This window comes from Salmo salar, chromosome ssa15 (genome assembly GCF_905237065.1).
Source record: "Salmo salar chromosome ssa15, Ssal_v3.1, whole genome shotgun sequence".
Taxonomy (NCBI): Eukaryota; Metazoa; Chordata; class Actinopteri; order Salmoniformes; family Salmonidae; genus Salmo; species Salmo salar.
This window is the reverse complement of record NC_059456.1, coordinates 32687695-32715297: the sequence shown is the minus strand read 5'-3', so window position 1 is coordinate 32715297 and position 27603 is coordinate 32687695. Positions and strand designations below refer to the sequence as shown.

The 27603-nt window shown below is 43.1% G+C and overlaps 1 protein-coding gene across 6 annotated transcripts in view; it reads right to left on the bottom strand.

Moving 5' to 3' along the window:
• Positions 1-27603, bottom strand: part of LOC106571274 (unconventional myosin-VI) — a 136875-nt gene that overhangs the window by 32620 nt on the left and 76652 nt on the right. For all 6 annotated transcript variants that reach the window (XM_014144128.2, XM_045695626.1, XM_045695627.1 and 3 more), the window contains 9 exons: positions 25659-25803; positions 20080-20237; positions 17915-18006; positions 17160-17232; positions 15346-15473; positions 15087-15182; positions 14614-14784; positions 10792-10830; positions 5558-5651 (listed from right to left, as the gene is read on the bottom strand). In XM_014144128.2, the coding sequence (XP_013999603.1) occupies positions 5558-5651; positions 10792-10830; positions 14614-14784; positions 15087-15182; positions 15346-15473; positions 17160-17232; positions 17915-18006; positions 20080-20237; positions 25659-25803 (996 nt within the window). The remainder of the gene's footprint in view (positions 1-5557; positions 5652-10791; positions 10831-14613; positions 14785-15086; positions 15183-15345; positions 15474-17159; positions 17233-17914; positions 18007-20079; positions 20238-25658; positions 25804-27603) is intronic.

The following is a 27603-nucleotide window of genomic DNA, read 5'->3' as shown; positions in this document are numbered from 1 at the left end:
CTATGCAGACGACACACAGCTGTACATTTCAATGAAACATGGTGAAGCCCCAAAATTGCCCTCGCTAGAAGCCTGTGTTTCAGACATAAAGAAGTGGATGGCTGCAAACTTTCTACTTTTAAACTCGGACAAAACAGAGATGCTTGTTCTAGGTCCCAAGAAACAAAGAGATCTTCTGTTGAATCTGACAATTAATCTGGATGGTTGTACAGTCGTCTCAAATAAAACTGTGAAGGACCTCGGCGTTACTCTGGACCCTGATCTCTCTTTTGAAGAACATAAAATCAGAAATTTTCTGTCCAAAAATGATGCAGAAAAATTAATCCATGCTTTTGTTACTTCTAGGCTGGACTACTGCAATGCTCTACTTTCCGGCTACCCGGATAAAGCACTAAATAAACTTCAGTTAGTGCTAAATACGGCTGCTAGAATCCTGACTAGAACCAAAAAATTTGATCATATTACTCCAGTGTTAGCCTCCCTACACTGGCTTCCTGTTAAGGCAAGGGCTGATTTCAAGGTTTTACTGCTAACCTACAAAGCATTACATGGGCTTGCTCCTACCTATCTTTCCGATTTGGTCCTGCCGTACATACCTACACGTACGCTACGGTCACAAGACGCAGGCCTCCTAATTGTCCCTAGAATTTCTAAGCAAACGGCTGGAGGTAGGGCTTTCTCCTATAGAGCTCCATTTTTATGGAATGGTCTGCCTACCAATGTGAGAGACGCAGACTCAGTCTCAACCTTTAAGTCTTTACTGAAGACTTATCTCTTCAGTAGGTCCTATGATTAAGTATAGTCTGGCCCAGGAGTGTGAAGGTGAACGGAAAGGCTGGAGCAACGAACCGCCCTTGCTGTCTCTGCCTTGCCGGTTCCCCTCTTTCCACTGGGATTCTCTGCCTCTAACCCTTTTACAGAGGCTGAGTCACTGGCCTACTGGTGTTCTTCCATGCCGTCCATGGGAGGGGTGCGTCACTTGAGTGGGTTGAGTCACTGACGTGGTCTTCCTGTCTGGGTTGGCGCCCCCCCCCTTGGGTTGTGCCATGGCGGAGATCGTTGTGGGCTATACTCGGCCTTGTCTTAGGACGGTAAGTTGGTGGTTGGAGACATCCCTCTAGTGGTGTGGGGGCTGTGCTTTGGCAAAGTGGGTGGGGTTATATCCTGCCTGTTTGGCCCTGTCCGGGGTATCATCGGATGGGGCCACAGTGTCTTCTGATCCCTCCTGTCTCAGCCTCCAGTATTTATGCTGCAGTAGTTTATGTGTCGGGGGCTAGGGTCAGTCTGTTACATCTGGAGTATTTCTCTTGTCTTATCCGGTGTCCTGTGTGTATTTAAATATGCTCTCTCTAATTCTCTCTTTCTCTCTTTCTGTCTTTCTCTCGGAGGACCTGAGCCCTAGGACCATGCCTCAGGACTACCTGGTATGATGACTCCTTGCTGTCCCCAGTCCACCTGGCCGTGCTGCTGCTCCAGTTTCAACTGTTCTGCCTGCGGCTATGGAACCCTGACCTGTTCACCGGACGTGCTTGTTGCACCCTCGACAACTACTATGATTATTATTATTTGACCATGCTGGTCATTTATGAACATTTTAACATTTTAACATTTTGACCATGTTCTGTTTTAATATCCACCCTGCACAGCCAGAAGAGGACTGGCCACCCCTCATAGCCTGGTTCCTCTCTAGGTTTCTTCCTAGGTTTTTGGCCTTTCTAGGGAGTTTTTCCTAGGGAGTTTTTCCTAGCCACCGTGCTTCTTTCACATGCTTTGCTTGCTGTTTGGGGTTTTAGGCTGGGTTTCTGTACAGCACTTTGAGAATATCAGCTGATGTACGAAGGGCTATATAAAAATAAATTTGATTTGATTTGATTTGATGTGAGTGCATCTGCACGCCCAGTGAGGCGAAGACTTTTGGAGGATGGCCTGGTGTCAAGAAGGACAGCAAAGAAGCCACTTCTCTCCAGGAAAAACATCAGGGACCGACTGATATTCTGCAAAAGGTACAGGGATTGGACTGCTGAGGACTGGGGCAAAGTCATTTTCTCTGATGAATCCCCTTTCCGATTGTTTGGGGCATCCGGAAAAAAGCTTGGTTACCATCAGTCCTGTGTCATGCCAACAGTAAAGCATCCTGAGACCATTAATGTGTGGGGTTGCTTCTCAGCCAAGGGAGTGGGCTCACTCACAATTTTGCCTAAGAACACAGCCATGAATAAAGAATGGTACCAACACATCCTCCAAAGAGCAACTTCTACCAACCATCCAGGAACAGTTTGGTGACGAACAATGCCTTTTCCAGCATGATGGAGCACCTTGCCATAAGGCAAAGTGATAACTAAGTGGCTCGGGGAACAAAACATCGATATTTTGGGTCCATGGCCAGGAAACTCCCCAGACCTTAATCCCATTGAGAACTTGTGGTCAATCCTCAAGAGGCGGGTGGACAAAAAAAAAACACAAATTCTGACAAACTCCAAGCATTGATTATGCAAGAATGGGCTGCCATCAGTCAGGATATGGCCCAGAAGTTAATTGACAGCATGCCAGGGCGGATTGCAGAGGTCTTGAAAAAGAAGGGTCAACACTGCAAATATTGACTCTTTGCATCAACATCAAAATGGAAAGAATATGGCACCACAACAAACCTGCCAAGAGAGGGCCGCCCACCAAAACTCAAGGACCAGGCAAGGAGGGCATTAATCAGAGGCAACAAAGAGACCAAAGATAACTCTGAAGGAGCTGCAAAGCTCCACAGCGGAGATTGGAGTATCTGTCCATAGGACCACTTTAAGCCGTACACTCCACAGAGCTGGGCTTTACGGAAGAGTGGCCAGAGAAAAAACATTGCTTAAAGAAAAAAATATGCAAACACATTCGGTGTTCGCCAAAAGGCATGTGGGAGACTCCCAAAACATATAGAAGACGGTACTCTGGTCAGATGAGATTAAAATGTTGCTTTTTGGCTATCAAGGAAAACGCTATGTCTGGCGCAAACCCAACACCTCTCGTCACCCCGAGAACCCCAAGCATGGAGGTGGCAGCATCATGCAGCATCATGCTGTGGGGATGTTTTTCCATCGGCAGGGACTGAGAAACTGGTCAGAATTTAAGGAATGATGGATGGAGCTAAAAACAGGGAAATTCTTAAGGGAAATCTGTTTCAGTCTTCCAGAGATTTGAGACTGGGACCGAGGTTGACCTTCCAGCACGACAATGACCCTAAGCATACTGCTAAAGCAACACTCGAGTGGTTTAAGGGGAAACATTTAAATGTCTTGGAATGGCCTAGTCAAAGCCCTGACCTCAATCCAATTGAGAATCTGTGGTATGACTTAAAGATTGCTGTACACCAGCGGAACCCATCCAATTTGAAGGAGCTGGAGCAGTTTTGCCTTGAAGAATGGGCAAAAATCCCAGTGGCTAGATGTGCCAAGATTATAGAGACATACCCCAAGAGACTTTCAGTTGTAATTACTGCAAAAGGTGGCTCGACAAAGTTTTGACTTTGGGCGGGTGAATAGTTATGCACGCTCAAGTATTCCGTTTTTTTTGTCTTATTTCTTGTTTGTATCACAATAAAAAATATTTTGCATCTTCAAAGTGGTAGGCATGTTGTGTAAATCAAATGATACAACCCCCCCCCCCAAAAAAATCTATTTTAATTCCAGGTTGTAAGGCAACAAAATTGGAAAAATGCCAAGGGGGGTGAATACTTTGGCAAGCCAATGTAGAGAGCATTTGCTTCGCGAGGTATCTCTACCTGAAAATACATGATCTAAGTGATTGATAGTTGGTATTCAGCAGTCATAAGTGTGCCTTATTTACTTTGAAGAACTACTAAAATTGTGATTTTGTCAGACAGCATAGGCAGCAGCTCTATACAGATGAGATGGTGACTTAGAATGAAATAATAAAGTCATTAAAAAAGATGTAATATACACAACTAAAATATTTGATCAAAGTAAAGTAATGTAAATAAATTATGGTTAAGTGCAATGGGCAGTCAACACCATCATGGGACTTTTCTGTGTTACAGCATTCAACCCACATAATGCATATTGCATTAAATGTAAAAACAAAAAACAAATCAAAACTAAAAACTGTAATTTTTCGGAATCGCTCAGCACTAACTACAGCCCAGAGGAAATATGGTTCAAAGTTGATTATCCCCTTCTTCAGGCCTACAGTGCATTCGGAAAGTATTCAGACCTTGACTTTTCCACAGTTTGTTACATTACAGCCTTATTCTAAAATGTTCCTCATCAAACTACACACAATACCCCAAAATGACATTTTAATTGTTTTGCAAATTTATAAAAAATAAAAACAGAAATACCTGATTTACATAAGTATTGCTATGAGAAATTGAGCTCAGGTGCATATTGTTTCCATTGATCATCCATGAGATGTTTTACAACCTGATTGGAGTCCACCTATGGCAAATTCAATTGATTTGACATGATTTGGAAAGGCACACACCTGTCTATATAAGGTCCCACAGTTGACAGTACATGTCAGAGCAAAAAACAAGCCATGAGGTTGAAGGAATTGTCCGTAGAGCTCCGAGACAGGATTGTGTCGAGGAACAGATCTGGGGAAGGGTACTAAAACATTTCTGCAGCATTGAAGGTCCCCAAGAACACAGTGGCCTCCATAATTCTGAAATGGAAGAAGTTTGGAACCACCAAGACTCTTCCTAGAGCTGGCCGCCCGGTCAAACTCAGCAATCGGGGGAGAAGGGCCTTGGTCAGGGAGGTGACCAAGAACGCGATGGTCACGCTAACAGAGTTCCAGAGTTCCTCTGCGGAGATGGGAGAACCTTCCAGAAGGACAACAATCTCTGCAGCACTCCACCAATCAGGCCGTTATGGTAGAGTGGCCAGACGGAAGCCACTTAGTAAAAGGCACAATAGCCTTTGACAAAAGGCACCTAAAGGATTCTCAGACCATGAGAAACAAGATTCTCTGGTCTGATGAAACCAAGATTGCACTCTTTGGCCTGAATGCCAAGCGTCACATCTGGAAAAAACCTGGCACCATCCCTACGGTGAAGCAGGGTGGTGGCACCATCATGTTGTGGGGATGTTTTTCAGCAGCAGAGACTGGGAGTCTAGTCAGGATCGAGGGAAAGATGAACAGAGCAAAGTACAGAAAGATCCTTGATTAAAACCTGCTCCAGAGCGCTCAGAACCTCAGACTGGGGTGAAGGTTTACCTTCCAACAGGACAACTACCCCAAGTGCACAGCAAAGACAACACTGGAGTGGCTTTGGGACAAGTCTCTGAATGTCTCGAGGCTGTATTTGCTGCCAAAGGTGCTTCAACAAAGTACTGAGTAAAGAGTCTGAATACTTATGTAAACATGATATTTTGTGTTTTTTTATACATTTGCAAATCTGTTTTTGCTTTGTCATTAAGGGGTATTATGTGTACATTGGGGGGAAACGAGGGGGAAAAAAACAATTTAATCAATTTTAGAATAAGTCTGTAATGTAACAGAATGTGGAAAAAGTCAAGGGGTCTGAATACTTTCCGAATACACTGTATATACTGACCTGAGCACTGCAACTGAGAGAGGATCTGGGCCCCTTCAAACTGGTGGCTGACCATCTTCAGATTGGGCTTGATACAACGGATGAAACTGGAGCCCTGGGAGGGAGGGAGAAGAGGCTGTTAGCCATAGATATGCTATTAAATTGAAGTGTTCTATATGTAATATCATGCTGTTAGCCCTGACAGCAGCCACACTGAAGATGGCCACAGAGTTCCTCTTTGGTGATCCAGATCTAAATTGGTTGGACATTGGCTTGAACATTATGGACTGACAAAATAAAAATGTTCACTGGAAGATTGATAAAATTACACTCCCCTCCGTATTAATTTGTACAAAAAATGCTAACCTCCGCGTTATTGGTAATGGTGAGAGGTTAGCAGTTTTGGGGCGGTATGATCTTTGTTCCTCTGTAACTTTCTCACTTATTATATACGATTCATTCAGGATTATCCATAATCATGTTAGCAACCACATTAATGTAGAAGTGTTTAGAAACATACTATATTCTTATTTACAATAAAAGTGACACAATACATGATTTCACCATTCATTTTGATTAATTAGGATCCCCATTAGCTGACGCCAATGGAAACAGCTAGTCTTGCTGGGGTCTGACACATAACGAGAAAGACATTACAGACAAAAGACTACAATTTATATACATTTAAAAACATGAACATGTAGTGTGTGTGCGCGCATCTATTAGTTACACATACGTCTGTAAAATGGTATAGAATCAGCTTGATCTCCTCTGTCGAAGACGCTTGGACCTTCTTTTTGAAATTTTCAGTGGAATTGTTAACAAACACGCCCCCATAAAGAAAATGAGAATTAAAAAACAGGTTCAGCCCCTGGTTCGACCGTGATCTTGCAGAGTTACTCCACCGCAAGAATTGCATTTGGCGAAAGGCTCGGCACACGCATACTCAAACTGACTGGCTATCATTCAGGCAAATTAGAAATAAGTGCACTCAGGCTATCCAGAAGGCCAAAGTTAGTTACTTTTAGGAGCAGATCTCGCTCTGTGGGTCTAACCCCAAGAAGGTCTGGAAAACGGTTAAAGACCTGGAGAATAAACCCTCCTCCTCACAGCCGCCCATGTCCTTAAATGTTGATGATGTGGTCGTTACTGACAAGAAGCACATGGCTGAGCTCTTTAATCACCACTTTATTAAGTCAAGATTCCTATTTGACTCAGCCATGCCTCCTTGCCCGTCCAATATTTCCTCATCTCCCACCCCTTCTAATGCGACTATCCCTGATGCTTCTCCCTCTTTTTCCCCTGCCCTGCTACAAAGTTTCTCCCTGCAGGCAGTCACTGAGTCCGAGGTGCTAAAGGAGCTCCTGAAACTTGACCCTAAAAAAACATCTGGGTCAGATGATTTAGACCCTTTCTTCTTTAAGGTTGCTGCCCCTATCATCGCCAAGCCTGTCTCTCCTTTCTGGGGAGGTTCCCATTGCTTGGAAGGCAGCCACAGTTGGTCCTTTATTTAAAGGGGGCAATCAAGCTGATCCTAACTGTTATAGGCCTATTTCTATTTTGCCCCGTTTATCAAAACTGTTGGAAAAACGTATCAATAATGAACTGACTGGCTTTCTTGATGTCTATAGTATTCTCTCGGGTATGCAATCTGGTTTCCGCTCAGGTTATGGATGTGTCACGGCAACCTTAAAGGTCCTCAATGATGTCACCATTGCCCTTGATTCTAAGCAATACCGTGCTGCTATTTTTATTGACTTGGCCAAAGCTTTTGATACGGTAGACCATTCCATTCTTGTGGGCTGGCTAAGGAGTATTGGTGTATCTGAGGGGTCTTTGGCCTGGTTTGCTAACTACCGCTCTCAAAGAGTGCAGTGTATAAAGTCAGAAAATCTGCTGTCTCAGCCACTGCCTGTCACCAAGGGAGTACCCCAAGGCTCAATCCTAGGTCCCACGCTCTTCTCAATTTACGTCAACATAGCTCAGGCAGTAGGAAGCATTCTCATCCATTTATAAGCAAACAATACAGTCTTATACTCAGCTGGCCCTTCCCCGGATTTTGTGTTAAATTCTCTACAACAAAGCTTTCTTAGTGTCCAACAAGCTTTCTCTAACCTTAACCTTGTTCTGAACACCTCCAAACCAAAGGTCATGTGGTTTGGTAAGAAGAATGCCCCTCCTCCCACAGGTGTTATTACTACCTCTGAGGGTTTAGAGCTTGAGGTAGTCACCTCATACAAGTACTTGGGAGAATGGCTTGATGGTGCACTGTCCTTCTCTCAGCACATATCAAAGTTGCAGGCTAAAGTTAAATCTAGACTTGGTTTCCTCTATCGTAATCGCTCCTCTTTCACCCCAGCTGCTAAACTAACCCTGATTCAGATAACCACCCTACCCATGTTAGATTACAGAAACATAATTTATAGATCCACAGTTAAGGGTGCTCTCAAGCGGCTAGATGCACTCTATACTCCTCTGTAAACTGGTCATCTCTATACCCGTCGCAAGACCCACTGGTTGATGCTTATTTATAAAACCCTCTTAGGCCTCACTCCACCCTATTTGAGATATCTACTGCAGCCCTCATCCTCCACATACAACAACCATTCTGCCAAAGCACACACATCCCTGGGTCGCTCCTATTTTCAGTTCGCTGCAGCTAGCGACTGGAACGAACTTCAACAAACACTCAAACTGGACAGTTTTATCTCAATCTCTTCATTCAAAGACTCAATTATGGGCACTCTCACTGACAGTTGCGGCTGCGTTGTGTGATGTATTGTTGTCTCTACCTTCTTGACCTTTGTGCTGTTGACTGTGCCCAATAATGTTTGTACCATGTTTTGTGCTGCTACCATGTTGTGTTGATACCATGCTGTGTTGTCATGTGTTGCTGCCTTGCTATGTTGTGGTCTTATGTCTCTCTTTATGTAGCGTTGTCTCTGTTGTTGTGATGTATGTTTTGTTCTATATTTATTGTGTATTTAAAAAATAAAAATGTTTTAATCCCAGGCCCCGTCCCTGCAGCAGGCCTTTTGCCTTTTGGTAGGCCGTCACCGTAAATAAGAATTTGTTCTTAACTGACTTGCCTAGTGAAATAAAAATGTAACAAAAACTAAATACACACGTCACATGGGGGAGAGGTGTTGTGCCGTGAGGTGTTGCTTTATTATTATTTTTTTGTTTTGTTTAATTTTTCCCCCTTTTTCTCCCCAATTTTGTGATTATGATATTTTCTCATCGCTGCAACTCCCCAACGGGTCCGGGAGAGGCGAAGGTCGAGTCATGCATCCTCCGAAACATGACCTGCCAAACCGGGCTTCTTAAAAGGATCCGACCATTTTTTTCAATTTTCGCCTAAAATGACATACCCAAATCTAACTGCCTGTAGCTCAGGACCTGAAGCAAGGATATGCATATTCTTGATACCATTTGAAAGGAAAGACTTTGAAGTTTGTGGAAATGTGAAATGAATGTAGGATAATATAACACATTAGATCTGGTAAAAGATAATACAATGATGTACCATCATCTTTGAAATGCAAGAGAAAGGCCATAATGTATTATTCTTGCCCAGGCACAATGTTGATTTTGGCCACTGGATGGAAGCAGTGTATGTGTACAATTTTAGACTGATCCAATGAACCATTGCATATATGTTCAAAATGTCTTATCAAGACTGCCCAAATGTGCCTAATTGGTTTCTTAATACATTTTGAAGTTAATAATTGTGCAATCTCCTCAAACAATAGCATGGTATTATTTCACTGTAATAGCTACTGTAAATTGGACAATGCAGTTAGATTAACAAGAATTTAAGCTTTCTGCCCATATCAGTTATGTCTATGTCCAGGGATTTTTTTTTTATACTTACAACCTCATGCTAATCACATTAGCCTACGTTAGCTCAACCGTCCCGTGTGGGGGGACACCGATCCTGTAGAGGTTCTTATCACCCGTTCGCTTAAGCCGGAAGCCAGCTGCACCAACACCGTTCAACTGACAACCAAAGTCAGTCTGCAGGCACCTGGCCCGCCACATGGAGTCGCTAGAGCGCAATGAGCCATGTAAAGCCCCCCGGCCAAACACTCCCCTAACCCGGACGACGCTGGACCAATTGTGCGCCGCCCTATGGGACTCCCGGTCACGGCCGGTAATGACACAGCCTGGGATCGAACCCCAGGGTGTAGTGACGCGGCAACACTGCGATGCAGTGCCTTTGACTGCTGCGCCACTGGGGATGCCTTTATTTTGATATATTTTTTAAACCAGGTTTGCTGTTCACTTGCGCTATATAAGATGGAAAGGAGTTCCATGCACTCATGGCTCTGTATAATACTGCACGTTTCCTTGAATTTGTTCTGGACCTGGACATTGTGAAAAGACCCCTGGTGGCATGTCTGGTGGGGTAAGTGTGTCAGTGCTGTTTGTAAGTTGACTGTGCAAACAATTTAGAATTTTCAACACATTAATGTTTCTTATAAAAACAAGAAATTACGCAGTCGTCTTTCCTCAACTCTTAGCCAAGAGAGACTGGCATGCATAGTATTTATATCAGTCCTCTGATTACAATGAAGAGCAAGACGTGTCGCTTTGATGCAGCTTAACTAGGTCTTTCTTTGTAGCACTTGACCATATGACTGGACAATAATCAAGATAAGATAAAACTAGAGCCTGCAGGACTTGCTTTGTGGAGTGAGAAATCAGAGCATCTCTTTATTACGGACAGACCTCTCCCCATCTTCACAACCATTGAATCTATATGTTTTGACCATAACAGTTTACAATCTCAGGGCAGTTTACAATTTATTGGGCAAAACAATCTAAAACACAACCAAAACAAACTACAAATGCATCAAACAAGTTTGTAATCATAAGCTTGATGTAGTCATTGCGTGCTAGGAATATGAGACCAAATACTAAAATGACTACTTTATTACAATATAAGTGAAGTGAAAACTTCTTCAAATGGTGTGACTACATACATAAAATGCTTTAATTTCTAAACAATAAAGCAGATATGTGTGAAAATACCCTCAAATAAAAGGTGACATTCTGTACTGATGCAACATATAAACATTTAATCTCAGATCCATAATGCTGGAGCATAGAGTCACATGTACACATGTTATCTTAACTGTCAAAATAAATACAGAGGCGAGTATATATTATATGACAACTGATCTCAACTCAAGTTAGATGCCCTATGTGTGGGGTAAAGAAGTAAATTGTTGAGCACTGTAGTAAATACTAACCGTGCTGCGAAGCTTCTCCAGAAGAATGTTCAGCTGGGTCTGTTGAGGTGAAAGAAAACCTTTGTTTAGTGATACAGACCAACTCCACAGACCTGTCTAGTCCAACCCAGCATGAACACATGCTTATTAAAGGGTACTTGCTCCCTCTCTGCCTCCAGCGCTCCTGTCCAACACTCAAAACAACAGCTAAGCAACAGTACAGCCGCGACAGACACACGTTCATGGTTAAAGCGCATTGAAACGAAAGACAGACATTTTGTTTTAATGTATCATGCAAACAGGTCTAAATACAACACTGATAGGACCACAGGAACAGAGGGACAGACAGATGGATGCATGGTAGCCAACTAACTGAGATGACAGACAGAAAACCGCTTGTTGCCCCCTCTGTCACTGATCTAGAGCTCTGGTGGCAAAACCCCTGGAACCTTCCCAAAATGTCCCGGTTTTCCAGAAATCCCAGTTGGAATTCCCTAATAAGTCCAGGAATTGTCCATACCGGGATTTCTGGAAAACCTGGGAAGTTACCGTCATTTTGCAACCTTAATCTGCAGAGAGTTGTGTTTAACAGACAGACTGCTCTAGGGACCACCCCTGGGACATTAATATTTATAAACCCAGCAGGATATCTCAAATAAACAGCTGATAACGCTCTCTATCTCACCTTGTAACTCTGAGAACAGACAGGTACAAAACGCTGAATCACTGATTAGGCCTTAGTCAAGCTCTAAGCCTTATGATCTACAGCATATCACTTTCTACAGTAACTACCTTATTAACAGTAGCTGCCTAGCAGGCAGTCCTATTCGGTGCAACTGCCAACTGGCATGTACACTGGTCAATAAGTATCGTAATAATTTTATTATGGAATCATAAGAAGATAATGGGATTGTAGGGACAATTGCTCGGTGGACATTGATCCTGTCAATGAAGATTTCCTGATCCTATATGCTATGGTATCTCACTGCAAACTACACAACGTTGCAAACTCTTCATACTACACTCCGGATAATGACATGAATAACATCTCAATTGATTGGAATTGGAAGCTGCCCACAGCAAGATGTCATTAGCAAGTGTTGCAGCGTGTTGCAGGAAACAAACGGCGATTAACAGGGAGACAGCACAGAAAAGGACTGGGGAGGTAGGGGACAGCGAAGGGGGTGACTGGAGGCAGTTAGCTGGAGAACAGCAGGGTGTTGCCCGCATTATTCACTGATGCATTGTGGGATTCATAGCACACAACGGAACAGGACAAGTTACCTTACTTCCCTGACTGATTCTGATTTGAACCGCTATATGTATCTACTTTTCCTGTCTGTATTTCTCCCTCTCTCCACACACCTTTTGGACTTTAAATGACAGCTATGATTTTATTTATTTTTTATTTCACCTTTATTTAACCAGGTAGGCTAGCTGAGAACAAGTTCTCATTTACAACTGCGACCTGGCCAAGATAAAGCAAAGCAGTGCGACACAAACAACACAGAGTTACACATGGAATAAACAAAACATACAGTCAATAATACAAAAGAGAAAAAGTCTATGTACAGTGTGTGCAAATGAGGTAAGATAAGGGAGGTAAGGCAATAAATAGGCCATAGTGGCAAAATAATTACAATTTAGCAATTCAAACACTGGAGTGATAGATGTGCAGAAGATGAATTTGCAAGTAGAGATACTGGGGTGCAAAGGAGCAAAAAATTAATAATAACAGTATGGGGATGAGGTAATTGGATGGGCTATTTACAGATGGGCTATGTACAGGTGCAGTGATCTGTGAGCTGCTCTGACAGCTGGTGCTTGAAGTTAGTGAGGGAGATATGAGTCTCCAGCTTCAGTGATTTTTGCAGTTCATTCCAGTCATTGGCAGCAGAGAACTGGAAGGAAAGGCGGCCAAAGGAGGAATTGGCTTTGGGGATGACCAGTGAAATATACCTGCTGGAGCGCATGCTACGGGTGGGTGCTGCTATGGTGACCAGTGAGCTGAGTTAAGGCGGGGCTTTACCTAGCAAAGACTTATAGATGACCTGGAGCCAGTGGGTTTGTCGATGAATATGAAGCGAGGGCCAGCCAACGAGAGCATACAGGTCGCAGTGGTCGCATATGGGGCTTTGGTGATAAAACGGATGGCACTGTGATAGACTGCATCCAATTTGCTGAGTAGAGTGTTGGAGGCTATTTTGTAAATGACATCGCCGAAGTCAAGGATCGGCAGGATAGTCAGTTTTACGAGGGTATGTTTGGCAGCATGAGTGAAGGATGCTTTGTTGCGAAATAGGAAGCCGATTCTAGATTTAATTTTGGATTGGAGATGCTTAATGTGAGTCTGGAAGGAGAGTTTACAGTCTAACCAGACACCTAGGTATTTGTAGTTGTCCACGTATTCTAAGTCAGAACCGTCCAGAGTAGTGATGCTGGACGGGCGGGCAGGTGCGGGCAGCGATCGGTTGAAGAGCATGCATTTAGTTTTACTTGTATTTAGGAGCAGTTGTAGACCACGGAAGGAGAGTTGTATGGCATTGAAACTCGTCTAGAGGTTAGTTAACACAGTGTCCAAAGAAGGGCCAGAAGTATACAGAATGGTGTCGTCTGCGTAGAGGTGGATCAGAGAATCACCAGCAGCTAGAGCAACATCATTGATGTATACAGAGAAAAGAGTCGGCCCGAGAATTGAACCCCGTGGCACCCCCATAGAGACTGCCACAGGTCCAGACAACAGGCCCTCCAATTTGACACACTGAACTCTGTCTGAGAAGTAGTTGGTGAACCAGGCGAGGCAGTCATTTCAGAAACCAAGGCATGATGGGGGATAGGGAAAGGATGGAGAGACAGAATGGAAGGAGGAACAGTGGGAAGGAGAGAGATTAGGAAGAACACATTAACAGAATGTAGAAACAAAATTAACTCTGTGGAAACTAAACCAGAGGAAGATTAAATCAAAACACATTATGAAACCCTGAAAAATAAGCTGCATTCAAATCCTCTAAAATGGTATGTAACTTTTTGAAACTATTGTACTTTCCTTCTTCTCCACTGTGTCTAGCAGTACCTATAATAGCTTACAATAACTGCTTATTGCAGCACCTGAACGCTCCTCTGATTTCACTTACAACAGACACAGCATCTAAACACTTCTTACAGGATCACAGCATAGAGTAAGAAAGTGTCACGGTTATGACTATAAATTAACAAAATAGCCTTGATGCTACTGTTTTGCATATAAAACACAAGATAAAAGTAACAAACATGAACACACCTGCTATGGCTGTTAAAGGCCCAGTGCAGTCAAAAACGTGATTTTCTTATGTTTCATAAACAGTATATGGGATTCATAGCACACAACGGAACAGGACAAGTTACCTTACTTCCCTGACTGATTCTGATTTGAACCGCTATATGTGAAAAACTAGCTGTTATAACAGCTAGTTTTACACTCCTCACTCAGACCACTCCCAGACAGTCATAGCAAAATTATTTATTGAGAAATTGTCCTTTGCTTAGAAGCTATTGGTTTATTTTGGACCATTTTAATTGAAAACCCATCACAGTAAGGTACTTTAATTGTTACCCAGAAATGATTTGATATTGAGGTAAAAACATCTAGACTGGACCTTTAAAATTGACATTTATACCCATTCCCCCTCAGTATTCCATGGCTGCATCAATTGCACCCTATGCCCTGGTCACCCTATGCCCAGGTCCTGGTCAAAAGTAGCACACTTTATAGGTAATAGGGTCCCGTTTGGGATACCTACCATGTTGAGCAGCACATTAATAAAGTGTGGAAGTAAAAGGCAGTTGATTAAAATTCGTCCTCACCTTGAATTTGTTGCCGACGCTGATGAAGCTGAGCTTGCCGGCCTTCTGTTTCGAGTCCTTGGTGTTGTTGGAGTTCTCAAAGAGCTCCCGGATAAACCGGTCCTTTGACTCACTCACCAGGCACTCCAGGGACATGTGCAGTGCATCATTGTTCTTCTCCACAAACTTGGTCTGCAATTCAGAGAAAATGTAGAACTTTGAAGATGCAGAAGCACCCAGTTCAGAAAAATGCTACTTTGGTTGGAAGATAAGTGGGGCACTTGTGATAAAAAAATGGAATTCCACATGCTGGGTTTTGTGCAGGTTTCAAAGAGGAGGAGTATGTTTGGTTGGAGATGTTGCAGTATAGGCCTACCACAAGGACATAGGGGATTACTTAAACAGACCCAAGTCTGATCATATAAAAAGGTGTAATGTTGATGTTTTCTAGCCTTCAGACATCCTGCGGTGACATTTTGTGAACATAAATGTACCGTCTCATAGCACACCGCTCCTGCAAAGTGTCTGACGATGAATCCCTCGTCATCCCTCACATTCCTGTGAACTTGCAGCTTTGATTTCCGGGGCACCTGAGGAACACATTTCACGCTATCCATTTTAAATAAGTGAAAAAAATAAAACCACAGACTTATTACAATGTCTTAACAAACCCACGACTGACATTACGGACGATAAAACGCACACAACCTACACAGAGAAAGGACATGAATCCTGGTTAAAGTAAGAACTCACGGTCAGTCGGAAGTGGTTCTTGTGCTTGTTGTGAACGGTCTCTGCAAAGTGCTGGTCGCTGGGCTGAGGTAGACGGTTCTCTTCATCCAGGATGTCCAGGATGCCCACCAGCTTGGCCTCCACAAGGTCTGTAGACAGACACAGGGGTCAGGGGTCAAGAGATCCCAAAATGACTGGATCCAATAAGTCAGTGTAGCCTTAGAGCTATCCTAGCCTGTTGCTTCACGTATTTCATTAGGGGTTTAGTCTTTGTATAGTCCAGGGCCACTGACGGTGTAAGATATCCAATTACGCTAGGGAAGGGAGGTGTACCTGTCAAAAACCAATTTAAGGTGTAATAAAATAATGAAAATGTTTCAGTTCAGAATAGGCTGACCTTGACCTACACAGACCACTTTGCACGAGAGAACAACGGCTCATTAAGACATGACTGAATGACACATCCATAGTTAGAGCTGCAGTGACTCACTCTTTCCATAGGTTAGTCGAGAGAGAGAGAGAGCTTGCAGGTGTTTTATGTATAGAAAAGTCAGTAAAAAAAAAGAAATTGTGATGGAAAAATATTTTCAGTGTAAACTTAAACGACTAAAACCTATATATTTTTACATAAAATAATCTTAAAGAACGAACAATCACCTAAATCAATGATGCATTCAGGGGTATTTTTGTCCCCTTTGATTCTGATATAATGTATGAGTCACTCAGATAGCATAAGCCATGGTATGATGTATAGAATTTCAGGAAATTAGCTTTAAAACTGCTAAAAAATATCTCCAACCCATGACTAAATGTGTAGAATTGCAGGAAGTTAGCTTTAAATGGCAACATTTTGCAACAGCGGCCAATAAGACGTCCTCTAAGATTTTCCGTCTGCGACTGCGACCTTGACCACACCCACTACCACGCCAACCACCAAAGTGGTCCAGAAGAAACCCTAGAATGGGGCTTCTCACTGCCTATTTCCTCTTTTGTGTCTTGGTTTAAACAACGGGTTGCTCAAACAGAATGTGTTTGACACATACAAGCTCAAAGCTGCATATTTTTGGGATTGCTCGCCGCAACGCCACAGGCGACCTATTACAGTATAATTACAATAGACCGTCCCTTTGACTTTTTTCCTCTGCCAATCTAGGAGGATATATAATTTCTCATACACAGCAATGCACAGTCATTTTGGGGGAGGAAGAGACCCCATTCCGCCGAGCCAGGCCCCATCCCGCCGAGCCAGGCCCCATTCCGCCGAGCCAGGCCCCATTCCGCCGAGCCAGGCCCCATCCCGCCGAGCCAGGCCCCATCCCGCCGAGCCAGGCCCCATCCCGCCGAGCCAGGCCCCATCCCGCCGAGCCAGGCCCCATCCCGCCGAGCCAGGCCCCATCCCGCCGAGCCAGGCCCCATCCCGCCGAGCCAGGCCCCATTCAGCCGAGCCAGGCCCCATTCTCCCTGTCACATCCATTCCTCTCTCTGGCACCCTGCCACCATACAACACCCATATCTCAAACAGAGGGGAAAGTAAGTTTGGGTGAGCTCTGCAACATAATACATCTACCTCCCATCAACAGGCTTTCTTTCAGTTGACCATGTAATATAACTCAGGGTCAAGGCTCAGGGTCAGCGCTCAAGAGTTTAACTTCTCTCAGAGAAAACAGCTGTTCCAGCTTCCCATGCAGAGACAGATCTCTAGTCAGAAGAACATGGAATGGCAACACATTGATAAAACAGGGGAAAACACTGGAAACTAGGTGGAGGATACTGTACGTAGGCTAACCCCCTGAAATGATGTGCATGAAATAAAATGGTATTAAGATTAGACAAACCGATGCAGTCCTGATTGTCGACATACCGGACCTCGTTCACTCCAAGGCCCTCCTTCTGATACAGCTCTTGTTCCTAGAATTTGAAACAGAACAGTTCCAATAACAAACATTTATAATGACCTTCAGAATGACATTCAGAATATAATTGAATATTGTTTATTATACAAGATAGTTCTCTACTATAATGAGGCCAAGGACTCCAATGTATTCAAATAAATCCATCAAGGGTTGTTTTTCTATCTATTGTGCAATAACACACTACTTTACCAAGGTCTCTGACTAGGGTTGCAAAGTTACGGGAATGTTCAATAAATTCCCTGGTTTTCCCCAAATCCCGGTTGGAGGATTCCTGAAATCAGGAAGGAATAAGCAGGAATCCAGAATCCTCCAAACAGGATTTCTGGAAAACCAAGTTCACGGAATTTTGCAGCATCATATCTGATAAATAAAACTGAATCCAAATGTCAAGGTTTCCTTCTGCTTGTTGCAAACACCTGGGCTCATTCTCAGTTAACCTTTTCTCGATTTCTTGCATCCTCTCTTCTCGCCTCCTTCTCAAAACGCATTGAAGAAGGTCCGATGGGAGGGACCCATGGACATTCCCTTCAAATAGTTTAGAAGGAGGCGAGGAGATAAGATGCTAGGAATCGCAGAAAGGCAACTTGAAGTTGAGCCCTGGTTGGACAAGTGGTTGGTCAGCTAAGGAGGCAGGGACATTGGGGTGAACACACACAGACCATGGAAGAAGCACTCACCTCTTTCAGAATGCGCTCGTTGAAGAACTGCTGCAGCTTCTCATTACAGTAGTTGATGCAGAACTGCTCAAAGCTGTTGTGCTCAAAGTACTCTGGAAGAGACATCAGGAAACGAAAACACATTAAAAAACCAAGCACTTTAGCCGTAAACCACCACTGTCTCTGACTAATGGACTCTTGCAATTATATGCAATGTGTGGTCCATGTTATGTTCGGTATAATGTTGTCTCGTGGGGAAATGTCTGTTGTTGTTGAAGTTGTTTTATGGACAATTATGCTGTAAAACCACTTTCCCCCTGAGGGATAATAAAGTGTGTTACTACCATCATATCATGTGGCATCGTGTATCACATCCATAGAACACATATGCCCAGTGCCTTCAGAAAGTATTCACACCCCTTGACTTTTTCCACGTGTATTACAGCCTGAATTTAAAATTTATTGAATTGAGATTTTGTGTCACTGGCCTACACAAAATCCCCCCATAATGTCAAAGTGGAATTGTTTTTTTTATTTTTATGAAAAACTGAAATTTCTTGAGTCAATAAGTATTCAACCCCTTTGTTATGGCAAGCCTAAATAAGTTCAAGAGTTAAAATATACAAGTCACATAATAAGTTGCATGGACCTAAGACAATAACATAGCAAGGCAGCAACACATGAAAACACAGCATGGTAGCAACACAACTTGACAACAACATAGTAGCAGCACAACATGTCAACAGCACAAAACATGGTACAAACATTATTGGGCACAGACAACAGCACAAAGGACAAGAAGGTAAAGAGAACAATACATCTTGCGAAGCAGCCACAACTGTCAGTAAGAGTGTCCATGATTGAGTCTTTGAATGAAGAGATTGAGATAAAACGATCCAGTTTGAGTGTTTTTGTAGCTCGTTTTTGAATGAATGCCTCATCTCTGTACCCCACACATACAATTATCTGTAAGGTCCCTCAGTTGAGCAGTGAATTTTAAACACAGATTAAAACACAAAGACCAGGGAGGTTTTCCAATGCCTTGCAAAGAAGGGCAACTATTGGTAGATGGGTAAAAAAAGCTGAATATCCCTTTGAGCATGGTGAAGTTATTCATTACACTTTGGATGGTGTATCAATACACCCAGTCATTACAAAGATACAGGTGTCCTTCCTAACTTGCCGGAGAGGAAAGATACAGTTCAGGGACTTCACCATGAGGCCAATGGTGACTTTAAAGCAGTTACAGAGTTTAATGGCTGTGATAGGAGAAAACTGAGGATGGATCAATAACATTGTAGTTACTCCACAATACTAACCTCATTGACAGAGGAAAGAAGGAAGCATGTACAGAATACAAATATTCCAAAACATGCATCCTATTTGCAGTAAGGCACTAAAGTAATACTGCTAAAAATGATGTGCCAAAGCAATTCACTTTCTGTCCTGAATACAATTTGGGGCAAATCCAATTCAACACATTACAGAGTACCACTCTGAATATTTTCAAGCATAGTGGTGGCTGCATCATGTTATGAGTATGCTTGTAATCGTTAAGGACTGAGGAGTTTTTCAGGATAAAAAAATAAATGGAATCCTAGAGGAAAACCTAGTTCAGTCTACTTTCCAACAGACTGAGATTAATTCCCGTTTCAGCAGAACAATAACCTGAAACACAAGGCCAAATCTACACTGGAGTTGCTTACCAAAAAGACTGAATGTTCCAGAGTGGCCGAGTTACAGTTTTGACTTACATCTGCTTGAAAATCTATGGCAAAACCTGAAAATGGTTGTCTAGCAATGATCAACAACCAATTTGACAGAGCTTGAAGAATTTTGAAAAGAACAATGGGCAAATGTTACACAATCTAGGTGTGGAAAGCTCTTAGAGACTTACCCAGAAAGACTCGCAGCTGTAATCGTTGGCAAAGGTGCTTCAGGGGTGTAAATACTTACGTAAATCAGATATTTCTGAAAACCTTTTTTAAATACATTTGCAACACTTTCTAAAAACATGTTTTCACTTCGCAATTATGGGGTATTATGTGTAGATGAGTGAAATGTATTTACAATTTTTTTTATAAATGTTGAATTCAGGCTGTAACACAACAAAATATGGAATAAGTCAAGAGGTATGAATACTTTCTGAAAGCACTGTACATAGGGCACATAGAAGAGGTACAGACCGAAGCCTGCGATATCCAGAACCCCGATGAAGTTGGCAGAGGAGTGGAAGGGGAAGCACTGGTTGACCCTGGTGACCACGTGGTCAAACAGCCGGCTGTACACAGCCTTGGCCAGGGCGTCCCGTGCATTGTTTGCCTGCTCCACTTTCAGTGGCACTCTGGAGGGAGAGAGAGGGGAGGGAGAGAGAGAGAGAGAGCAAGAGCGAGAATGAGCACATCACAGAACTGAAATTAATAAACTTGACTTTCTGTACGCAAAGCACATTTCTGTGAATAACATACAATGAAGTATATCTGATCTAAATCTAATGAATCGCACGAGGGGAAATTGGATTTGTCAACAGCAAATAAACATACAGCCACAACGTATAAACCTGAGCACTAGTGGCTGGTGAAAGAAGTAGCCCACAACTCAAAGACGACAGAGTCACTCACTAATCCAATCCATTCACCACCGTGGGACTGCAGAACTGTTCAGGGGCCTGCTCGGTTTCCCAAGAGGATAATTGCATTATTGATATCTTGGGGGAAAAGAGTGACTGTAATATGATAAGGAGCCATAACAATGACAGAAGGTATAAATAAGCATCATAGCTCTGTGTTGGTATTACAACTGCCTGGGAGCTCTGACTGCAGTCAAGTATGCAGCTCAATAATTACAGACCATAGAGAGAGGGCTAAGAATGAAGAGGAATGGAAAAAGGTACAATATGAATACCCCGTGGACTTTCTCAACAAGTTTTACATCTGCCCTTTTCTTTACAAACATCATTGTCATGCACTTTAGGCATGACAGAAAATAACTAATTCTCTATCTGTGGCACTTAGACATTAAGTACTCAGAGAACTGCTATGTCCAAGTCCACCTTAGTAATGATTTCAGATTCTTTTCACACACATTCACCTCCATTACACACACACACACACACACACACACACACACACACACACACACACACACACACACACACACACACACACACACACACACACACACACACACACACACACACACACACACACACACCTCCTCTCTCAGGGCAGGACATATCCATTATCCTGTCCCCCCCATGTATCTCCCTTCAGCACTGGCTGATGTGTTGAGACGACAGCCACATCCCACAAGATAAGGACTCTCCATGATAACCTAATCCATGATAACCCCATCCTTACCCCACCTCCCCAACTCGTTTTACACCCTTGACCCCCCAGCTCTCAGTACACACCTGGCCTCGCTCGCTTGCTCTTTCGCTCTACCACACCGCATGTTTAATTCATTATCCCCTTGCTTCTTCCAGCCAGTGAGAAGAGCACATAGCCCCCAGTTAAAACATTTGAATATAAAGGTTAAGCCTTGGCCTCTCATTTAAAAACCAAGCGGTTTGCCATCACACTAACAGTAGCGGTGATGCGTGTATCCCCTATGAAGCCCACATGCTCTATGATCTCCATAACATACTCTCCGGCACCATGTTCTCAGATGTAATCAGGAAGTTGAGAAGCTCACATCTCATTAAATTAGCTTTAAATGAGTCTGTGTAGTGAACATGTATATGGGTTTGCTGAGAGAGTGGAAGACTGTACCCCCTGCCCTCGCTGAACTACAGAGTCCGCCACAGAACTCACCATGGTGGGGTAAACATGATTAACGTCCCTCTCTCCCACTCTCTGCCTCGCACATTTAAACACCTTAAAGCTAGTCCCCAAACAAACGAACATTTAGCTGGCTACAGCTTTCCCCCTTACATAAGTAATAAAAATATCCCCGCTATAGTGGTGGAGCCGCAGACAGAGAGACGTTTGAAATCCACACCCACCCTTTATAAGACACTTACTGCAACTATACTCACACATTGCCATCGTTGCTATTAATTAAACAGAAGATTATTTAAATTTTAGTCATTTAGCAGACACTCTTATCCAGAGTGACTTACAGTACTGAATGCATACATTTATGTACTGGTCCCCCGTGGGAATGGAACCCACAACCCTGGTGTTGCAAGCGCCATGCTCTAACAACTGAGCTACACAGGACCAGAAAGTACTGTACACCACTAACTCATTGCTTATTATTATGCCCTCTTAATGAAACGTGAGAGCTCTCCCTCTCACCACAGCATGCATACAGACCTTGGCCCTGGTCAAAAGTAGTGCACTATATGTAGGAAATAGGGTGTCATTTAGGACGCACTCATAAAGGCACAGCCAGGCCCATATAAACCAGCACTTCAAGCACAAGTGTCTCTCGCTCCACAGATAAAACAACAGACAAACATTAGTGTGGGAGGGCGGGTGGGAGGGTAATTGCAGGTAGCGAGTGGCTCGGCATTCAGGTTGGCGAGCCGAGGGAGTGCCAAGCTGCCCGTACAACAATCACAGTCAGGCATTAGAAAGACTGAGCCACGGCTAAATACATGCAAGGCCTTGGCGTAGATAGAGATAGGGACTGTTTCCTAAATGGCACCCTATTTCCTATAGTGCTCTGTCAAATGTAGTGCACTATATAGGGCAGGGATCATCAACTAGATTCAGTCACGGGCAGATATTTTCTTGAGCAGATGGTCAGGGGGCCAGAACATAATTACATCATTTGTAGACTGCAAATTGACCGCAAGAAGATCTAACAGACCGCCCAAACAGATATAATATTTGACTAAAATATGACTTATCTCTTGAGCAAATAGCCTACAACTGTGTCTGTCCGGAGCTCACTGGAGCAGAAACTCTAAAAGGCCCAGAACACTTTAAGTTTGCCAGCATGAGCTTTGGGCCTTGACCAAGTTCATAGAGTTTCAAGTTCCTTGCACACAGACCATGCATAGCCAATGTGATTTACAGGATTTTTGAAAAATTTTAAATCAGGATATTTTCTTTATTTGTTGGCTTCATGTAGGCTATTTTTACATATTGGCAATGTCAATAGAAGTTATTTTTATATTTGTATAATTTTCATTTAGAAAGAATTTTGATTAACTGCATGACGTTGATTTTGAGACATGAAGACTTTATTATAAATGAAACTGTTCCATGAAAATGTGCATATGAAAACCATCTGTAGAGGAATCATCAGCAGGCAGATCAGTAGGGAACGGTACGATAACATGGCACTCCAAATGGAAAAGGTTGGTGACCGCTGGTATAGCCTATTACTGGCAACTTCAGGAGCTTAGAATCTGCGAAGGCCAGCAGCAGGAGGAGGGTCAGGAACAGTTCTTTCTTTCTTCTGGTTAAGCTATATTGATCTCTGGCTCCCTCTTTAGTAATGTGTCTTCATTTTTAATCACAGTGCTTAAAGCATCAGACAAGTTCAGTAGCCTACATATAGTTGATTTTATTCAAAACATAGGTTGTGTCTATATATTGAAAAATACACACTTAAAAATGTCAACCAATCGATTGGTCGGGGACAGCCCTATGTGAAACCCTGATATAATGAATAGGGTTCCATTTGGGATGCATACAGGGACTAGGGAAGTCTTGGAGGAGGGCAAATGCTTGTCTTTTATTCCCTCCATCACTTTGAAGACTTCGGAGCTGTCCATTCCCACAGCAACATGACCGTATTGTTTCCCACAGCAACATGACCGTGTTGTTTCCCACAGCAACATGACCGTATTGCTTCCCACAGCAACATGACCGTATTGTTTCCCACAGCAACATGACCGTATTGTTTCCCACAGCAACATGACCGTATTGCTTCCCACAGCAACATGACCGTATTGTTTCCCACAGCAACATGACCGTATTGTTTCCCACAGCAACATGACCGTATTGTTTCCCACAGCAACATGACCGTGTTGTTTCCCACAGCAACATGATCAATTTGATTCTTCTCTGCATGTAATACTGTGATTCTCTCTCCTCTCCACTGCTCAGCCGTACCTCTACCAGTGTGTTCTATCATCAACAGGAAAAGTATGGTAGGGCTGAGGGAGGGAGGATGCATGCTTGGCTGCTGCTGGCTGATGCTGCGGTGTGTGTGACAGAATGGTGCTCCTATTTTTAACTCTCAGCACAATACTCACTGGGAGTGATGTCGGACACACACACACACACACACACACACACACACACACACACACACACACACACACACACACACACACACACACACACACACACACACACACACACACACACACACACATATACAGTTGAAGTCGGAAGTTTACATACACTTAGGTTGGAGTCATTAAAACTGTTTTTTCAACCACTCCACAAATTTCTTGTTAACAAACTATAGTTATGGCAATTCGGTTAGGACATCTACTTTGTGCATGACACAAGTAATTTTTCCTACAATTGTTTACAGACAGATTATTTCACTTATAATTCACTGTATCACATTTCCAGTGGGTCAGAAGTTTACATACACTAAGTTGACTGTACCTTTAAACAGCTTGAAAAATTCCAGAAAATTATGTCATGGCTTTAGAAGCTTCTGATAGGCTAATTGACATCATTTGAGTCAATTGGAGGTGTACCTGTGGATGTATTTCAAGGCCTACCTTCAAACTCAGTGCATCTTTGCTTGACATCATGGGAAAATCAAAAGAAATCAGCCAAGACCTCAGAAAAATAATTGTAGACCAGTAAAACGAGTCCTATATCGACATAACCTGAAAGGCCGCTCAGCAAGGAAGAAGCCACTGCTCCAAAACCGCCATAAAAAAGCCAGACTACGGTTTGCAACTGCACATGGGGAAAATATTGTACTTTTTAGAGATATGTCCTCTGGTCTGATGAAACAAAAATAGAACTGTTTGGCCATAATGACCATTGTTATGTTTGGAGGAAAAGGGGGAGGCTTGCAAGCCAAAGAACACCATCCCAACTGTGAAGCACGGGGATGGCAGCATCATGTTGTGAGGGTGCTTTGCTGCAGGAGGGCCTGGTGAACTTCACAAAATAGATGGCATCATGAGGAAGGAAAATTATATGGATATATTGAATCAACATCTCAAGACATCAGTCAGGAAGTCAAAGCTTGGTCGCAAATGGGTGTTCCAAATGGACAATGACCCCAATAATACTTCCAAAGCTGTGGCAAAATGGCTTAAGGACAACAAAGTCAAGGTATTGGAGTGGCCATCACAAAGCCCTGACCTCAATCCTATAGAAAATGTGTGGGCAGAACTGAAAAAGCATGTGCGAGTAAGGAGGCCTACAAACCTGACTCAATTACACCAGCTCTGTCAGGAGGAATGGGCCAAAAATTCACCCAACTTATTGTGGGAAGCTTGTGGAAGGCTACCTGAAACATTTGACCCAAGTTAAACAATTTAAATGCAATGCTACCAAATACTAATTGAGTGTATGTAAACTTCTGACCCACTGGGAATGTGATGAAAGAAATAAAATAAATCATTCTCTCTACTATTATCCTGACATTTCACATTCTTAAAATAAAGGGGTGATCCTAACTGATCTAGGACAAGGAATTTTTACTAGGATTAAATGTCAGGAATTGTGAAAAACTGAGTTTAAATGTATTTGGCTAAGGTGTATGTAAACTTCTGACTTCAAATGTAGATGCACTGTGCATTTCACTACTTTTGACCAGGGCTATGGTGACTTACTTGATAACTGTTCCTTTGGCGCCCCCTGCTGTTGTGAGCATGACCCTGGACGTGAGGCTGACACTCAGGTCCTGCTCTCCCAGACCCAGCAACTCAGCACAGTACTCCACCGTCTGGCTTGACTGGTTCTTTATGGTGCAGCCACCTGGTGGGACAGACATGCAGAACGGTAACATTGTGAGTCGTTTAGTAATGTTGTTAGTAACGTTGTGAGGACGATGTTTTGGGGGGGGGGGGGGCTGAAAGCCACTACGTACAAGTTTTACTCTGATGTTAAAAATAAATGGCTTATTCCCATAGAAATTTGATCTTCCTCTGGGTTGTCTGGAACAGAATGTGTAATGTGGAGTCAGTGAGTAGAGGAGAGCCCAAGACATTCACACCGTAATGCATCAGCCCTGACAAATGAGAGAATACTAACTTGCTCGAACAACACAAATATACAAGATGATTCTGTAAGAGATTACCGCAGAGGACTACAAAGAGTGACATTCACAAAGAAGACACATGAGAATCTTTTCATCAGTTACTCTGATGGCTTTGTATTAATAATGAATGAAGGGGAGGAGAATGACTAGTCCGCAGTGTCCTTGGTGTATGTAGTGGCTCCTTAATAGTGAATAAAAGCCCTTTCACAGTCTACAACAATGGTGCTTTTCCACTGAGACCCCCACACCAGTGGGCAGTGTTTTATGTTAACGTGAGCTCTAGTGTTGTGGTGTTTCCATCAGGAGTGTGGCACTAAAGACTTATGGTGAGCAGAATCAACAACCTCTGCATCATTCAAGACTGTTGCTTTATGAGAAGGTGTTAAAGTTCACTGTTAGACATTGTTATGTAAATGTCAGCTGAAAAGTACCCAGGGAGTAGCTTCCAAGTTCGCCGGAGCCATGGCTCAGTGAGACACGGGGTGCCGGCCCGCGTAGATGGAAACAAATGTCTGAGCCTTTTGGGTAAAACACTGGCGTAAATTGGAAATGGAAATGCGGCACAAGAGGCCACATGGGCCTTTAGAAGGAAGATGAAGACTAAAGTAAATCGATCACAGAGCAGAGTGTTCTGGCGGACCACAGCAAAATGGCACCTGCTGCCCGGACACAAGGATAAAAAAAATTGTGCCTTGCAAAAGTATTCATCCCCCTTGGCTATTATCCTATTTTGTTGCATTACAACCTGTAATTTAAATTTATTTTTATTTGGATTTCATGTAATGGACATACAAAAAACAGTCCAAATTGGTGAAATGAAATGAAGCCCCTAAATAAGACCTGGTGCAACCAATTACCTTCAGAAGTCACATAATTAGTTAAATAAAGTCCACCTGTGTGCAATATAAGTGTCACATGATCTCAGTATATATACACATGTTCTGAAAGGCCCCAGAGTCTGCAACACCACTAAGCAAGGGGCACCACCAAGCAAGCGGCACCATGAAGACCAAGGAACTCTCCAAACAGGTCAGGGACAAAGTTGTGGAGAAGTACATATCAGGGTTGGGTTATAAAAAAAAATATCTGAAACTTTGAACATCCCATGGAGCACTATTAAATCCATTATTAAAAAATGGAAAGAATATGGCACCACAACAAACCTGCCAAGAGAGGACCGCCCACCAAAACTCACAGACCAAGCAAGGAGGGCATTAATCAGAGAGGCAAAAAAGTGACCAAAGATAACTCTGAAGGAGCTACAAAGCTCCACAGCAGAGATTGGAGTAGCTGTCCATAGGACCACTTTAAGCTGTACACTCCAAAGAGCTGGGCTTTACGGAAGAGTGGTCGGAAAAAAGCCATTGCTTAAAGAAAAAAATGAGACTAAAATCTTGCTTTTTGGACATCAAGGAAAACGCTATGTCTGGCGCAAACCCAACACCTCATCACCCCGAGAACCCCATCCCCACGTGAAGATGGTGGTGGCATCATCATGCTGTGGGGATCGGCAGGGA